The 18862-nt window shown below is 36.8% G+C and overlaps 1 protein-coding gene across 1 annotated transcript in view; it reads left to right on the plus strand.

Moving 5' to 3' along the window:
* The window catches only part of rybpb (RING1 and YY1 binding protein b), a 29063-nt gene extending 26051 nt beyond the window's left edge, over nt 1-3012 (plus strand). Inside the window, exon 5 of the mRNA XM_016476747.1 lies at nt 1277-3012. Within this exon, the coding sequence (XP_016332233.1) occupies nt 1277-1526 (250 nt within the window). The 3' untranslated portion in view covers nt 1527-3012. The remainder of the gene's footprint in view (nt 1-1276) is intronic.
* Nucleotides 3013-18862: the final 15850 nt, after the last annotated feature.

Genomic DNA, 18862 nt, shown 5'->3' on the forward strand with positions numbered 1-18862 from the left:
GTCTGTCTTGTCTGTCTGTCTGTCTGTCTGTCTGTCTGCGTCTATCTCTTTCTGTTCTCAAATGAGCAGCACAGATTTACTCCCACACACGCCCTGTTGGCTGCCGTCCCACCATTCTGTTTCTGTCTGCTTCTGCCAGCAGAGCTCATTGTGTCACATTGTCTTGGAGGCATACTAACAACTGAGGCTAATGCCAATCAATGAGATTTAGCTTTGTGCTTTTGCCATGCACACAACCCTGGAAATATGTCCGTTTTTTTAAAAAGATTTTAAGGTGGGCTTTTTGTGTATCAGTTTTGGTGATGTTTAACTTAACTTTATGCTGTTCAGTGTTAGTCTTGCTGATCACTGTTAATCTTTGCCTGCATTCTTAGTTTCTGATGTTTAATAAATGTGAGTCTGGCCTTATTTTCTCTCAAAACTATCTTTTCATCTCAGATTTCTGAATACTAAACAGTGTTTAGGGAATGTTACTCCTAAATGTTAGCACTAATAAAGTGACTTGATTTTATGTTGTTACTTATGTTAGTTACTTTTGTCTTTTGCATTAGTGTGGGTGGACTGTTTTTACTGTGGACAGGTATTTGTCCCCTCAGCGTGGTTAGCATGCAACGACCATACCCCTGTCCTTTTCTGCATTTAAATCAAAATCATGCAAATACTGTGAAAGGTGAAATGCAGGACTTGCCCCCCATTGTCCAGCGATAGAATTGTTTGTTATGGATGGGACCAGAGAGAATCTGTAATGTTTTTTTTTTTTTACCATTTTCTTCATTGGTTTATATGATTTTATAAAATTATAGATTTTTTTTGTATTAATTTATTAATAATTTAAGTCTATAATGCTCACAAAGGCTGCATTTATTATATTAAAAATACAGTAAAATATTTTTACTATTTAAAAATGGAAAGGTACTATTTGAATAAAAGTAAATAAATTTCTTTCCAAAAAAAAACAAAAACTTTAGAATCTTGCTACAGTAATAAAACAAAAAAAATTATGTATAAATGTTCTCATTTTTCATTATTCACCTGTCATACCTGCTTTTAATATATAATATTTAATATTTTTATTATTTTATAAATTTGTAAATAATAGACATGAAACATGAATTGTATATTCATTTGAAAAATTGAAGCCACGAATATACAGCCATGTTATATCACTATCTTTTATCTTTTTTCTCAAAAAGTGATCAAAATTCAAAATTGCGTTCTTTGTCGCGTTAGCCTCCTGAATATCTCTCTCACTCTCTCCCTATCTCCAAATCTGCAGACCCAAGCTGAAGAACATTGACAGGAGCACAGCCCAGCAGCTGGCCATCACAGTGGGGAATGTCACAGTGATCATAACAGACTTTAAGGAGAAGACCCGCACCTCCTCCACCTCGTCCTCCACAGTGACCTCCAGCGTCGGCTCTGAACAGCAGCACCAGAGCTCCGGCTCCGAGAGTATGGACAAGGGCTCATCCCGTGCGTCGACACCAAAGGGAGACCTCTTGGTCGGGCACGATGAGTCATTCTGAGACAGCGGGGATGTACTTTGCCTCCACTTTCCCCTCTCCTTGCCCTGAGTCAACTCATATTAATTTCTATCACTGAAAGAGGGACGTATGGTCCTCTTACCCACACACACTCAACATACCTACACATACATTTGTGCGAATGGTGCAACCATGGTGGACCATGGACTTTCCCTTCCTGGAGACATCCCACTCTTGTATGTATTGTTTTATATTTGTACGTGGATGTGCAGCTGAATCAACATTTTTGTTTTGTTTAAAAAAAAAATTCTATATCTAAATGTCCGCTGTGCACAATAACCACCGACATTTGAACTATTTCGGACCATTATTGCTCTTATTTATTGTTGCATCTTTGTACTTTTTTTTTTTTTCGGATGGAAAGTTTTGCTCCGCTAAAGTAGCTCAAGCCGACAGCTCCCCTTTAGTGTTGAAACAATTTTTCCGAAGGTTCCTGCGAAACTTCTCACAATGGTGCTAGATACACTGTGAAATGGTTTCAGTCCTCAGACTGACGTTCACACCATAGAAACAGATCCCTCTGCTCCTGAAAACAATGGAAATATTTGTGTCCTGGTGTCAGGCTGCATTCTTCTGTTGCTTTGTTTTGGGATTTTTTTTCTTTTTGCGAGACTGATCTGGACATTTGTGCACTGACAGTCCTGAGATCTGGTTTCGTCAACATACTGAAGGGATGGTGTTTTGCATCGGTTGTGTTATGGAGAAGACCGCTGCAATTCACAAACTGCAAGGAGACATTGCAAGCATGATGTGAGCTATGGATTTGATCGTTCGGAGATGAATTGAGCTTTCTCAATGCTCACTTGGCTTAACATCCAGTTTTGCAATTGTATTCAGAAACATTTTATTTGACAGCTTTTGTTGTCCTTCATGGTCTACATATGATGTATTGTAAAAACACTAAAAGGGTTTGACTTCTCAAAGTACTTTAATTTTGAAGAAATGCTTTTGCATTTTATAGTTATTTTTGATCGAAAAATACAGATTTTAATCTTAGGGCTTTACTCAGCCTTGTTTTAATCTGAAGACAAACTTGTGAGTTTTTTCCCATAATCTCCAGAAATTTAGATGATGGTAAGCAGTGCAGTATTTACTAAAACAGTCCCAACTCTAGAAATAAGAGATATTGTGCTGAACGTGAACTGTCACTGAATGCATGGGAACTCTCGCAAGCATTCAGTACTTTTGATTTGTGTCACAAAAAAATTGATGCAAGCATGATTTCGCGCAATATTCTCGCTCCCCATTAACTCAAGATGTCTAGCTGGCAGTCCCACAAATCTCAAGGTCAGCATATCTTCCCTTTGAACTGTAATAAACGTGTACAAAGTATGTGTATATGATATGAGTTTTATTTATTGAAGGACCAAAGGAATTTGATATTGATGACATGCTAGGCAAATGAATAATTCAAAATGTAATTACCATATGTGTGATATAACGTTTTAATAAAGTCTAATATAATCCATTTCCAATGTGTAATTCTTGTCCTCATGATATATGCAGAATATTTGTATACTTGTAAATTCATAGACATTCATGTCAAGTCTGTAAAGCCAAAACTGACTTTTGTCACTGTACTGCGTGTTAATTCTGGAACGGCATAGAATTATTACAGTGAACTCCCATCAAGCTGTTTTTTCCCTTCCACAAATTATTCTTTTAATCCTTTGTATGTTTTGAAATGAAGAGATAAATGGACATTTTGATCCACTGGCAACTTTGATGCTTTGAATGGGTTACTGCTTTTGTTAACCTTTGAATCTCACCTCATTAGCAGGAGTAGACAGACTAAAGCATCATGTATAAATGAAGACTTCACTGGGGTTGTTTTGCGAGGGTAACCATGTGTCTTGTTTATATATCTGTGATGTTAACCAACCAACCCGGTATTGATTGTTGGATACAAAGCATTTAAGTTGTATTGATTTTGTTTTCTGACCCAATTAGATCAGTGCAATTCAAGATGGACACTATTGGTAAAATCTTCTTTTTCTCACAAGTATGCAAAGTAATAACCGGAATGGGAGATGTTCGACAAATCACAAATCAATGGGGTGTTAATTATTCTGCATTATTCAGATTACTGAGATTTTACTACATTTTAACCCCAAATGTCATCGTGTGCAATGTGTATATATAACAACGTTTCGTAAAATGTATGAATATAGCCATTTTTTCACTTGCCTTATCCGCTGTCAGAAACGTTTACCTGCATTTTGTAAAACTGTAAAGAAAAGAACAATTGTATCTTAATTTATTTAGATTTGAGGAGAAAAAACAATTGCTGAATTTAAACTGTGCTTATGTATAACTCGAAATGGTGCAAAAGACAACGTAATAGGCTATGAATGGCAATGGAGTTTTTATGCGCAAGCAGCTCTGTTCTTGTGTACGACCAGTAACCTTAATTTACTGTGTAAAGATGGTTACTTTTTTTTTTTTTTAGCTTTGTTTGTCAGAAACCCAAATATAGAATGCTTGTTTACATATGCTATAGCGTTAACCTTGTGAAATTACAGCGTACCTGTATAATCCTGGCTCCTTAAGATTTGTCAGTGTCTTGTTAAAAAAAAAAAAAAAGCCTTTACAATTTACTTTTTCATAATAAGTTTTCATTTTGTTAGTAAGAATCTTTTTTTTCTCCTCGTTTTGTTTTCTTGCTCATTGCGGTTATTGAAAAAATTTGTGTGGAGCTCATTAATTTCACTTGTAAATATACATTTTAATTCCCTTTTTTTTTTTTTTGTATTGATCACTGCTCCTTGTCTATAGCTAATACAATGCTAACATTCAACAGACTTCTGGCATGTGCACGACTTTGCTTTTAGACGCTTCTTCATCATTTCCCTTGCTTCCAGTAGAAATGTCTATTGATGCAGTTTGCTTGGTTTTTTCCACAAATAAAATGTTCAATTTATCAATGTGCAGATTTTGGTCTTGGATTTTTCATACAATTCATCTTCAGCACACCCAGAGCTAAAATAACTGATGAATACAGTGACCCCAAAATGCATTTAGACACTTGAAATGACTTTTAACCAACTGATCTCAAGGTCTTTAGTCCAAGAAACTGTCCATTTTCTTTATCTTGAACAGTATATCTACCAATTTGACAATGCCAGTCATTATTAACGAACTGAAATTCTGTGAGATTTTTTGGACTGAAAAGTGTACTTCTCTTTAAAATAAAAGCTGTTTGGTTTGATATTTTATCTAATGCAATGACATTTATACATGTTAAGTGCAGCTTAAGTGTGTGGATACTTTTGGAACCGCTGTAGATCTCCATACTACTGTTCTGTCCTCTGATGACATTTTGAAGGAAATAATTTGGCATGCAGAATAAAAAAAGCTTCTTCCTCAGTATGTTGAGTGATGTGTGCTGCTCTGATAGTGATTCCTGGTGCACTGAGGCCTGCTGGGAGCGGTCTCATCTGGGATGGAGATGTCAGAGTACAGCTCTCACCCCTCATGTAAAGCACTGACACTAGACCCAGAGGAGACCAAGTGCTACAGCCCAGCTGAAATAATCAACTCCTTTTCTCTTCCTCTAGAAGAGAAATGTTTTAACGTTTTTGGACTTGTCTTTTCCAATTAATTTAACACTTTAGAAAGTTAATAAAGTAGGAAGTTGCAGTTTAGAGTCAGCGATATCTTTATCTTATTTGCAAAATATTGGAAATAATTTCGGTTTATTTTTATTTAGTTTTATGTTTGTTTTAGTATCACTATCTGGCAACACTGTACACTGGCACTTAAACTGAAAACAATCAAAAAAGCCCATGGACAGGTTTTTGCATTCGGTAAGGGAAACGCAAAAATTATCATGATATTATCTGTCATAAACGTTATCAACGCTTTCAAAAACAGTAGCATTTAACACTAGTACACACAGATCTGTAGAACAAGTAGGGTACAGAATGAAATGAAATACGCAAAAATAGCCATGAAGAAGTCTATGCCATGACATTCAGTATAGTTAAATTTTCACAAATCATGCTATAAACTTTCCTAAGAGCACTAGACAAAGTTATTGTAGTTATGTATTGTTGCAATGAACAACTGATCAAATTATCCACCCCTAAATATAGTAAAGTAGTAACACATTTTGATGCAATAAATAGGGTATGATTTAAAAATAATCATCCCACCAAAACAGAGAAAACATATTTCACAAACATCTACATGTCTGTCTTCTTTAAAGTGTTTATAGTGTATATAATGAGATGTATTTGTAGGGGTTATTATAACACAATTCTTTAATACAACCCCTCCACCCCACATCAGCCATTGATCGATACGAAAGTGTGCTTGCGACTGAATCAAAATGTGCTTAAGTAAGTCACAAAATAATGTTACGATTACGAACATGTATTATCCATTTATGTACAGCAAAAAGCAACAGGAGTTTGATCTTCCTTTTTCATCATCATCGTCGTCATCCAGCACAGCGCATGACTCCTGTCACGTGTGGCCCATTACATACAGTAGACTAAAATATGTTACACCTTTTGTTTGTTTTCATGTTTTACCTTGTAAAAACACCTTTGGTAAACCTAGCAATCTCATAACATCGTCTTATTAATATATGTCAAAATAGCACATGGCACTTGTGTTTAGTGCTGCGTTGAGGCCCTGACAGGTGAAAGGGGTTTAATGCTGCTCTTTGGCTCTTCTTCACATGTGATAATAAGCCTGAATAAGCATGTAAAAGTGGTCAAGTTTGACTTTGCGTGTGATTATTCATGGCCTCAAAACCACTTGTCTCCATCATCACCCAAAATCTGCCATAATCCTTCAGCTGCATTCACTAAGCCTGTCTGTTTCAGCACTCGTGCGGTCTCCAGTGTCCTGAAGCTTCTTTCATTAAATGGCAGAAACAATTGTAGTTTTAACTCCTCTCCCTGGGCTATCCGGTGACAGGCTGTGGATCGGCCCGCTGTGTCTGTCCCGATTGATGCCTTTCCAGACAAGCCCATGGCTTCTCCAGAGACTCAGGCAGAGAGGGGGGCACTTATCTCTACCATTACCCACCTTGTTCCCTCTCCAGATGGGTCTCTTCCATAACATTCCCTCCCTCCAGACCATAGGGTGAGGAATTCCATATGTTTGGAAAGGGGAGAAAATCCGAACATCTGCAGATAAGGGAAGAGCTTTTCATACGAAGAAGAAAAAAACAGAGAAATGAAATGTTTAATAGCACAGTAAATAGGATTTTTACCCAACCTGTGGGGGGGTAAAAGATACTGTGATATTGATAAAGATAAAAGATATTGTGCATGTGTGAATGAAATTGGCACCAACTGTGCAAGTTGGTCTAAAGATGAGCAATATTGTATTAACATAACACAACAATATTGTATATCGACATTTTTAATAACTAATTAAAAATATTTTCAATTATTTTTATTTAAATTATTTATTAATTATTTTAAATTAACTATTTTAATTAATATAAATGGTGAATTGAATATATAAATTGAATTATGAATATGTATTCCCATTTATCAATATTGTTTTATTTTGTAAAACAAATTATGTATAGTGTATAGTTATTTTTGTATAATTTTTGCTTAAAAGTGCTGTGGTGAAATTGATATATTATTTGTACAGTTGGTATATTGTATGCGTGCTATTTGATTTCTAAGGGAAAAAAAACGGAAAAAGTAAAAAAATGTCTCATGTCAGTTTAAATGTCCTTCCTAATAATTTGGGTAATCTGGGACATTGAGTTGCAGTCATTTCAACAAGTGAGATTTGTTGTTGAATATGGTAATATTGACCTAAAATTGCTAATGATGGAGCAAGAAATCAGAACGCATGCATCTCACATTACTCAATGTTTCTTAGATTGCTCTAACTGACTCTTATTACAAAATTCACCATAGAAGTTGATTCATGCTGTCACAGAGCTTGATTGTTGCGTCTTTCTGTAACCTGTGACATCTATGATATGTATTTGGATAAGTAACCTATGACCAAATATTAGATTGTTTACATGCACAGAAATGCACTCACGGATCTTACCATAAAACAGCACAATTCCTCTGCCTTCCACATGTCAGTCTTCCAGCAGAATCAATTTAAAAAATAATTTGCTCTGATGAGTGCGAGTCAATATAGCATTGATCTCCATTTTGCTGGAAGGAATTGTTGCCTGCTTTGAATTTGAGCCTCTCTTTGTTCAGTCCGGCGTGACTTCCATGGATTGATGAATGTAAGACAATAATGTTTCAGAAGGTTTGAAAGGATAGAGGAGCAGGGGAGATCTAGACAGCTGCAGTGGTTTGTTTGGTTAAGTGTTTACATCAGTTTTTGTCGCTGAGAAGCCTTTTCTCTATCTCTCGTCCTATCCATACCCCATTCTCTACTAACTTTTTTTTTTATCAATCTGGCACAGATATTACAGTATGCCTGGGTGTTTACATTTTGAAATAACCAGGATTTACATTTACATTTAGTCATTTAACAGACGCTTTTATTCAAAGCGACTTACAAATGAGGACAATGGAAGCAATCAAACTCAACAAAAGAGCAACGATATGCACGTGCTATAACAAGTCTCAGTTAGCTTAACGCATTACAGTACTTGTGATGTCTAGTTAGGAATGAATGTGCCTATGATGTGTACAGATGATATAGATAGGTAGCTCACTGAGTTTTGACTGGTTTGTACATGCCTATGATGCCCAAAATGCTGTCTAGATAGGAGTGTCTCTGGGTTTTAATTGTTTGAATGCCTTTGAATGAATGTCTTTGATGACCAAACATGCTGCCTATAGTTAGGTGGTCAATAATTCTGTCTAGATAGGTACCCACTAGTTTTGATCGTACTTATTATAGCCAAAAATACTGTCTAGATAGGTATATCACTATGTTTTCATTGGGTTTACATACCTGTGCTGCCCAGTGGTCTCCAACCCTGTGCCTGGAGGGCTACTGTCCTGCAGATTTCAGCTCCAACCCCAATCAAACATACCCAGCTAACCAAGATGTTCAGGGTTAATTGATAATTACAGGCAGGTGTGGTGGAGCAGGTTTGGAACTGACGTCTGCAGGATGGTAGCTCTTCAGGAGCAGGGTTGGCGATCCCTGGTCTAGATCTACCTACACTTCAAAAAGTAAAGGTCCTTTTTGTTATCGATGGTTCCATGAAGAAACTTTAACATCCATGGAACAAGTTTCCTCATATTGGTAATAAATGTTCTCTAGATTATTCAAATGTTATTCACACTAAGGAAAACAGTTCTTTGGGGAACCCAAAAAAGATTTATTTATGGGATCACTTTGAAAAGCCCTTTTTGGAACCTTTATTTTTAAGAGTGTACTAGGTTTAGACTAGTTTGAACATGCCTAGGATGCTCAGAAATGCAGGGTAGGTAGGTGACTCGCTAGTATTGACTAGGTTTGAATGTGCCTATGATTCTCAAAATGATGCATTGGGCAGGCATCTCACTAGAATTCACTAGGTTGAATGTGTCTGATGCCAGTGTCTAGATAGACAGCTCATTATTATTATTTTTTTACTACAGTAGGTTCAAAGGTGCCTATGATGACCCACAATGCTGGATCTAAATTTCAAATGTGTCTATGATGCTCAAACATGCTGTGTAAGTACAGTAGGTAACAGACTAGATTTTGACTAGTTTTGATTGTGCCAAAAATGCTGACTTGGTAGGCGGCTCAATAGGTTCACAAACCTATTGTGCTCAAGAATGATATCTAGGTCTACCTACTAGGTTTCGACTTGGATTGAACATGCATATGATGCCGCAAAATGCTCTCTGGGCCTTTGAGACGCAGCAACAGATAATACCAGGCCATAATCAAAAACAATGAATTTAACAAAAAAAGCTTCTTCCCCTGCGACATGGGATGTGTTTACTTTAGAAGTACAGCAGTGAAGTCAACACTGTGTGCTTAGATAATCTGAGCCACTGTTATCATGCTGAGCAGTCAAGTGTGCTCTCTATAAACTTCATTGCTCAATCTTTGTTTGCCTCTAACTGGGTGCTTCAATGAGCAGTGCTGGAAAATGATGACTAGAAAATGTGTGCGAGTGAAAAAAGGGCCCGTGGAGAGACAAAATGTGCATGACCAAAGTCATTATGTTTGAACAAGATAGTGACAAACAAGGGAATTGTCTGACAGAAAGAGGAAACATAGCATGAATTAAAACGCATACAGTTAGGAGTTGTTCAAGAACCAGCCTGAATACTGAACTAAAACCCCATTATTAATAATTGATAACCCGGGTGCCTTTGTGTCGTGTGAGACAGGCATATCTGCCGGTCTGGAGTAATAACTCGACTGCTGGTCATATCTTCATTTGTCTCACTTTGCTACAGCTCCTGTGGGCTCGTCTTTGTATCTGCTTCAAAAGAAAACGTTCTGCGTGGCTATTTCAGTTCTAGAGAAGAACCTCTGGAGGCTTGCAAATTGAACAGCTATTTTTAAAGCATTTCGATTGACATCATCTACATAGGAAGTGCTGTGGCTGTACATATTAAAGGATTCCTGCCTGTCACGAGATGTGAAAAGGAAGATTTAGAGATTTGTCCTGTGCATTTTTACCTCGGTTTCTTTCATTACACCACTATTTTAATATTCATGTACCTAATTTGCCAGTGTATGCAGAATTTGAAAGATTAATGATTGGTTTGTATCAGTATAAGAAAAAAAAAAAAAAGACAAATCAAAGGGAAAAAATTTTGTTCTAAAACAACCCCAGAAACATTTACTCCGGTCAATTAGTATATGAATATGTTTGTAGTGTATTGTGGTCTGATTTGACCTCAGCAATGTGAACTCCTTGCATGACTGGCAGGCAGAATTGTTGCTAATTCTCTTAATGTTGCATTGAGTGACTTTGCATTGGAACCCTCTCTTTATCATGTTTAATGCAAGCGCTTTATCATTTCAAGTAATTACTACTCAGCAAATGCTTTCTCGTTGCCAGCCAGTGCAATGTGTAATCATTCCTGACCCACTCGGTGATCTGCTCCTATTAAGTATCTGAACTGCATAATGTGAGGCCCTGGCTGCTAAATAATTAATGAGAATAAATTGCACCAAATGCAACCTCCATTTGTCTGAACGCTAATAACTTAGATTTTAACTGCCTGGCTCTAATGTCATGGCTGGGCAGCGAGTGTGTGTGTATAAGTCCAAAGCAAACACACACACACACACACACACACACACATATAACATATTACAGTTTCTCTCTTCATTAATTGTGCAAATATGAATTCAACAGTCAGAGAATACAGAGCCAATGAAAGTATAGTAATTGTATCAGTGGATGTAGCTGAATTAGACCATTTTAAATGTGCATTTCATGTCAGTATTGTCATATCAATAAATGACCTGAGTATTTATGCAGTTTTCATCTTTGTTACTGTAACCATGTTTTTTTCTTTCTAAAACCCATTATGAATGTGAAACTTGATAGACTTGCATTAATCATCAATATAGCCAGTGCATTATATTATGTATTATGCAATGTGATATTTAAAAGAAATCTTTTGCATTGCATATTATATATTTAAATCTGTCAAATCATGCAACTAAGTTCAGTCTCTGTGTTTATTCATTTATTGCTAATTTTACTTAAGTCACAGGGACACAAATAGCACCATCCCCTAGAATGAGCCAAAAACCTTTTTATTTACTCTTCATTCATGTACGGTTTCTCTCTGCGTCATTTACAGTGACTGAATCAGGGCTGTACTGGCATTAAATGACCATTATTCTCACTACATCACAGGCTATAGGAACAGGCACAGCAGCCTGGCAGCCCACACTATATGAGTTTCCATGTGAGTCATATCCAAACTAAACTTCTCCGAACCTCAGCCAAAAAGGTCTCATGAGTTAGGAAAGGAGGTGGAGACAAAGAGAGAAAGGATGAGGTACGGCAACATAAACTCATTCACTCCTTCCTCAGGGAGATGGGGGTTGTTTGTGCAGCGGTTTGCTCCTGTGAGGGTGGCCTGGGCTTTGAGGACTAACTCTGTCATCTTCAAACATTTTCAACAAGCCAAGAAGAAAATGTTATATTTTTTAAGCCTTGTTATGTGATGAAGAAAAAGATAAGAAAAGCTGATTCATAATACAGGTTTTCACAGATATTACATGCAGCATTAATGAAGACTATCAGCTACTCAGCTATGCTTGTACTAATGGCAAAGTTTAAATGTTTAAAAATCTGGGAAAATGTGTCTGAATCCGACAGTAGCATTGACATGCTAGGAGGTTCTTTATTGGCTTTGATATTTCCATGAAGAAGCTTGAACATCCATGAAAAATGTCCTTTGTAGTGGAAAAAAAGGTTCTTTAGATTATTAAATGTTTTTCACGCTAAGAAAAAAAAAACGGTTCTTTGAACAACTGTTTGCTGAAAAGTTTACAGTATGTTAGTTATAAAAAAGAGGATTAAGCTTAGTACTCTAGCATACTGATGGCATTAGAGCTAACTGATATAAAATCTGCTTAAAATCCACAAAACTACCATTGCAATCTTAAGCAACTGATGCAAATTTTCCGGTGGCCTTGTCTCTTTTGTAATTTTTTATCAGTTTTCTTTGACAGTACCATCTAACTTTTTCTCAATGACAATATCTGCAAGCTCTCGGGAATATGCTAATAAAGAATGTGATGTGATTTCGCCTTGTGCTGACCATATTATTCTTTGACCAGCTCTGACCTTTGATGGGAATGGATCTTATCATCTCCAGGCGCCACCTCTCTTGGGACCCTTTAGGATTCACCAATCATCTGCTGTCCAAGGCAGGGAAGATTTAGGAGACAGTTATGCTTACAATATTGGTGGAGAGTTATAGCTCTACTTTGTATTTCGGTTCTCTTAGTCACATATCTTTTATATCACAGTTTTATATTTGGTCTTTTATTCTCACGTGTTGGAGGGTCACTGTTTATAGTTTGGAACTCACTTTTATACTTTTATCCTCTTCAAATGACAAATTAATCACATATTTGAAGATGATGGCTAAATTTGTCTTGCGCTTGACTGAATATTGATGACCACAGATGATCATTTCAGCTTGTATTTCAGACTATATAACAAGTACACAATTGAAGTCTTTGCATTGCAACGCTAAAAGTAAATGAATATTAGATGTTGCATTCTTGCATTCTCTGAAATGATGTCTGCTCCTAAGCAGTTTTGAGCCACAGTGCTATTGCTCTCCAAGCTGAGAGGGGCCTTTACAGGGTCAGTTAGAAATGACATGCAGAATGGCATGCTCATTTCTAGCTCTGTTGAGGTCCATGGGGCCCCTCAATAGTTTGCATGAGGATTTGTAGGAACTGTTGGCATGGAAGATGGCTGTCTGAAATATCAGTACCTATGAGAGCAATATGTTATGCCAAGCTGCCAGCTGGCATGCCTACTGTAGTAGTAAATCTACAGAGTAAAAGGTTCACTACAATTACGCCTAGATGGTTGAAAAAGGATCAAATATGAATACTAACATGTTGGAACAACATTTCATTTCATTTGATGTCAGAGTGAGCTCAGATTTTCATTTACAGGCCTACGCAGTTGTTGATCACAGTTGTACAATTCAGTACAACATTGCTCTTCTTTAATTAATACCAGACGTAAAAAAAAAAAAGAAAGAAAATAGTAATTTTAAGAAAAAAATGCCTGGATTGGATGGTGAAAGTCAATTAGTGTTACGCTGGCTGATACTTTAGAATTGGTTAGAATTGTTTTTGCACTCTGGAGTTGCTTGAATTTTTCCAATTTTTCACTTAACTTATTGTTTTTTTCTCTCACCATCTATTTCAATATCCAGGTGAATGCCATTATTCCATAAAAGAGCTAATGGAAGGCAGACAGAGAAATGACCCACCTCAGGCAGAGTCTTTTCTTTCTCTCTCTCTCTCCCTCTGCTGATCATGATGCATAAGTCCATGGTGTAGAAAAAAAAATCATCCCCATTCCCCTCCCCAAAACAGCATTAAGTGAATGAGATGTCTGTTGGCTTTCAGATAGAAGTTGGCAGGGCTTCTGGCATTTATTTCATCAGTGGTCCAACCTCGCCTCCATCCCAGGGAATTAATGGCTGGGATTTTCATAAATGTGAAATCAGCACAGCTTGGTAACCACGCACAATAACTGCCCAGTCAACAATTTGATCTCACAATGATGTCACCATGAGCTCACACGATTCTCATGGTGTGGTCACAATGTGTGTGTCACAGTGAGCTAAAAGTGTAACCACACAGCGCACTCACTGTGTGCTCATACTATGCTCCCAATGTGAGGTCACTGCACACTCACTGTGCACTCATACTGTGGTCACAATGTGAGGTCACTGCACACTCACTGTGCACTCATACTGTGGTCACAATGTGAGGTCACTGCACACTCACTGTGCACTCATACTGTGGTCACAATGTGAGGTCACTGCACACTCACTGTGCACTCATACTGTGGTCACAATGTGAGGTCACTGCACACTCACTGTGCACTCATACTGTGGTCACAATGTGAGGTCACTGCACACTCACTGTGCACTCATACTGTGGTCACAATGTGAGGTCACTGCACACTCACTTTGTGCTCATACTATGGTCACAATGTGAGGTCACTGCACACTCACTTTGTGCTCATACTATGGTCACAATGTGAGGTCACTGCACACTCACTGTGCGCTCATACTGTGGTCACAATGTGAGGTCACTGCACACTCACTGTGTGCTCATACGATGGTCGCAATGTGAGGTCACTGCACACTCACCGTGCACTCATACTGTGAGCTCACCATGTGAGACCACTGTCATATCATTGTGTTAAACTCATTCTTTTAACTGTGATCTAAAAAATTCTCTAATATTGGTCAGTAATATCACAAACATGTAGAATTTCAGAATCTTTTATTTCTGATGTCACTGTGATCATCGCATGATCTCACGTGTTGACTGGGTGAAGATGCGTGAGCACACTTTGTGAGTATGTAGATGCTACTGCTGAGCAGGGTGGTGTAATGTTCTGGAAATGTGTGTGTGTGTGTGTGGTCCTGGTATTCCCTATGTTATGGGGACCAAATGTCCCCACAAGTATAGTAATACTAGTAAATTTAGTGTAATGTTCTGGAAATGTGTGTGTGTGTGTGTGGTCCTGGTATTCCCTATGTTATGGGGACCAAATGTTCCCATAAGTATAGTAATACCAGTCAATTCCATTGCCCCCATGAGGAAAACAGCTTATGAATCATACAGAATTATCTTTTTTGAAAATTTAAAAATTCTGAAAATTTTGTGTGAGAGGTATAACCTAGGTCTAGGGGTAGGGTAAGGGGATAGAAAATATAGATTGTACAGTATAAAAACCATTATGTCTATGGAATGTCCCCATAAAACATGGAAACCCAACATGTGTATGTGTGTCCATAAAGGTGAGAGAGAAAGGGCAATGGTGTGAGATATTCCCAACAAAATTTTGTATTATTTCAAATGCTAACCGGATTTCCATAACCTGATTAAGACAATGTTATCTTTTAGAAATCCAGTAAGACAGCTGGCACGTGGCATATTAATCAGAATGTTTGTCATGTTTGTAAACATCTTACAATATTAATTACTTATTTATACCTGCACATTTTTAAATGTACAGTAAGTATGAGACTCAAGAAAAGACAAGCCATGAAACACATTTTCACAGATTCTTTTTAATTAAGATTAAAATGAACATACATTAGTGTACAAATTGGTGAAAATCCTGACCTACATTGTGCAGTTTGCTACACTCTTCTGTGCCGTTGTCAAGGAGAATTAGTGAATTGATTAAATTATTACAAATAAATAAAAAATAAAAAATCTCCAGTATTTCCACCAGAGAATAGCACATGCAAAATGCTGGTTTACAGGGATACAGGAAATTTCCAAAAGCTGTGAAGCATTTAATTTATTTATGTTTTTCATTGAAAAATTATATGCTTGTAAACGTGGTCCAATCCAAAACTCGAAAGCGATTAAGCCAATGGTGTGAGTTTTGGGAAGATGCGGTCATGGTAGATGGGAGGAGTGTGTGGGAAACCTGTTTGGAAACAATTTAGTGGCACAGAAATCGTGTAGGCCTAGGTTCAGACCAACAAGTCCTGATGGCAAGCTCACGACTGTCAAAAGCATGTAGGCCTATATTAACCGTGTTTATTAACGAATAACCAAAAGTCAGTCACCTCGTCTCACGCATAATGCTTAACCGAAGTAACATATAACTATATAAAATGTAAATATTTTATTGTACCTTTAAAGGACTGATCATGATTTTAACCGTTTAGGACGCTAGATGACATTCAATTTTATCGTCTGCAACGTAGCACAAACAAGGTAAAACTCGTTATTGCAATTTGTGGATAAAACTGCTTTTATTTTTTATCAGTACTCGTTTTAACTGTATTTTAGGCTGTATTTGGATATGCATTTTATAGTTATTGTAAATGTTTGGGAATCTAGTGAAAGCTAAATGTCTGTCAGTGTTAGTTCTCGTGTTTCAATACTGTTGTTTGATATTTCATTTCAAAATTATCTTTTTTTTTTTGTATTTTTCTTTTAACTTTCATCCCAGTGAAAGGGCTGAGGGAAAACAATATTTCAAAGGACCTTTACAGACGATGTGGCTGTTTTTTCAATGGTATTATTCTGCCATCTAGTGGTCGCAATCCGCAAGTCTGTTTTTGTCTTATTCTTCTCTATGGTTTTGGGGTCAGGTTTTGCCTACATTGTATTACTAAATGTCCTTACAAAAATATTAAGACCTGAATTTACCTTTTTGTGGCTAACGGTACCCACAGGCAAATCAGCTTAATATGAAGACATGTATCTCAGTCTCAGTCTCAGTTTATTTATAAGCACATGTATTAAAGAAAATGTAGAAATGCAAAAAGGTTTGTATGAGGGTTAGTAGAGGTCAGGTTAGGGGATAGATAGACATAAACTATAATTAGCTCAGTATAAAAACAATAGAAGTTACTGATAGAAGAACAAATGTGTGTTGTCTTGTGAAACAGTGAGACAGCAGCCACAATCTTGCTACATTAAATCATTGATTGTCATTCGTTGAAGCATAATGTGAGGTGACATGATTGCTTGTGACACTTGGAGGTGGCATGCCAATTTATGACACTTATAGCTTGATTTAATTCATTTTCATCCTCATCATCATATCTGACAGTCCTCTGTTTAGCTACTGCATTAAAGATATCGCCCACCCTTAGCACAGACAGTTTCATGAGCCATAAAAGCCAGTGTGTCTATCCTCATTGGAGCTCACATTTACATTTATACTCATTTTCTAGACAGACTCCATTATGCTAAGGTGATTTAAAAGACTTTGAGGCTTAGCTGGAAAGATGTTGCACTCAGGAGATCATTAGGAGCATGACAGCTGTCTTACCACATGTTAATTAACACCTCATGCTGCTTTAGTATATTAGAAGGCCAAAAATTGTCACTTTTCTATAGTTAGATTTTTTGCATTGGCATCTGATGTTAGTGGTTAATGTTTCCATTAATGCTACCACAGAATGTAACAGCAATGCATTTGAGTATATGTCAGTAATATGCACATAGATGGCGGTCAGTGATTTTGGCAATGTTCTGAATTTGCTCTAATTGTGGCAAGTCTGTAGGTGGCGGCACTGCTTTAAGGACATGAAGGAGTCTATACAAACACTTTTTTTCCCCCAGCATACAAAGTGAAGTTTACTCTGATGACAACTGCAGACTTATAGTTACAATACACCCACTATTTTGCTTTTACATGTGACTGTTAAATTATCTGTTGTGTTGTTCTTGGAGTGGTCTAGGTGCGTGGCTTGTATTGCAGGCTTTTCTTTTAACCTTCAGGGCTATTTAAAAGCATAATTTATGCAAAAATTGATCTTTTCTCATTATTTACTCATCCTTATTCGCCCTCAGTAGTTTCAAACTCATATTGTTTTCTTTGTTTTGCAGATTGTTAAGCGTGCTCTTTCTTCATTATAAAAGCAGACAATGGCCAGTGACTCTCAAACTCCAAAAAAACCTGTGAAACCACCATAAAGGTAACATAGAAGTAGTCAATAAGACACATTAGCTTTGTGTGACTGAAATTTAAATCAATTTCCACTTATAATCTTGTCCTTCACTCGAATCTCATTTGCACTTATTAAAACTTGCCACCTCAAGACATGTCACACCCATCGAAATATGATAAGAGTTGAGTCAGATTTGTCACCATTAATTCTAAACACAATTTATTTTCAAATACATCCTGCTGCGGTAAATAAAAAGTAAATCATACAGGCTTGGATTGACAAGGTTGAGCAATTAAATTTTTTTGGAGGGCAAACTGTTCCTTTAACTCACAGTTTATTTGAGTAATTTCCACATACATTACCATTCAAAAGTTTGGAGATGTTAAGAATTCATTATTTTACTGTTTTATATACATTTTTTTTAAATTCACACCAAGGCTCTATTTATTTGCTTAAAAAATACAGTAATAACAATAATACTGTTAAATAGTATTACAATTCAAAATAACTCTTTTATATTCAAATATATTTAAAAAATGTAATTTATTCCTGTGATGGCAAAGCTGAATTTTCAGCAGCCATTACTTCAGTCTCCAATATCACATGATCCTTTACAAATCATTCTAATATACTGATTTGGTGCTTAAGAAAGTGTAGTGAAAACATTGAAACTTTGTGCTGCATATACATATTTTGTCAGCATTCTTTGATTAATAGAAAGTTCAAAAAGACAGCATTTATATGAAATATAAATCTTTTGTAACATTATAAATTTAATGCATCCTTGCTGAACAGAAGTATTAAACTTACTGACCCCAAACGTTTAAAGGGTAATGTATGAGTAAGCGAGTATTTGTGATCTTGATGAGATGAAAGATGTGATAATCAAATGTTTCCTGTAAGGTCTTTTATTCTGAGACATTTAAATTGATGGACATGGAAGTCAGCAGGACTGCGTTTGCTGCATCATACTGCAGTGCCTTGCCAGGATATTTCATTAAAACGGAACGTTATTTATAGGCTATCTGTCTGAATAATTTATCTGAAAGTTGAAAAGGCTCAGGCCGAGAGCTAGCTAGGAGCGCGCAAAGCCTGTGAACAGCAAGCCTGTAGACGAAGTTATTAGAGCAAAAGCTGTCTTCAAAGGGGAAGCACAAAGCAACATATTTTACAGTGGGGAATATTCCAGAGAGGCTTGTGTCTCATTCATTTTATCATCTGATTACTTTCAATAAATGCATATTTAGGAGTTTTGGTGCTTCAAGT

Source organism: Sinocyclocheilus anshuiensis, unplaced genomic scaffold, assembly GCF_001515605.1.
Source record: "Sinocyclocheilus anshuiensis isolate Anshui unplaced genomic scaffold, SAMN03320099.WGS_v1.1 scaffold396, whole genome shotgun sequence".
NCBI lineage: Eukaryota > Metazoa > Chordata > Actinopteri > Cypriniformes > Cyprinidae > Sinocyclocheilus > Sinocyclocheilus anshuiensis.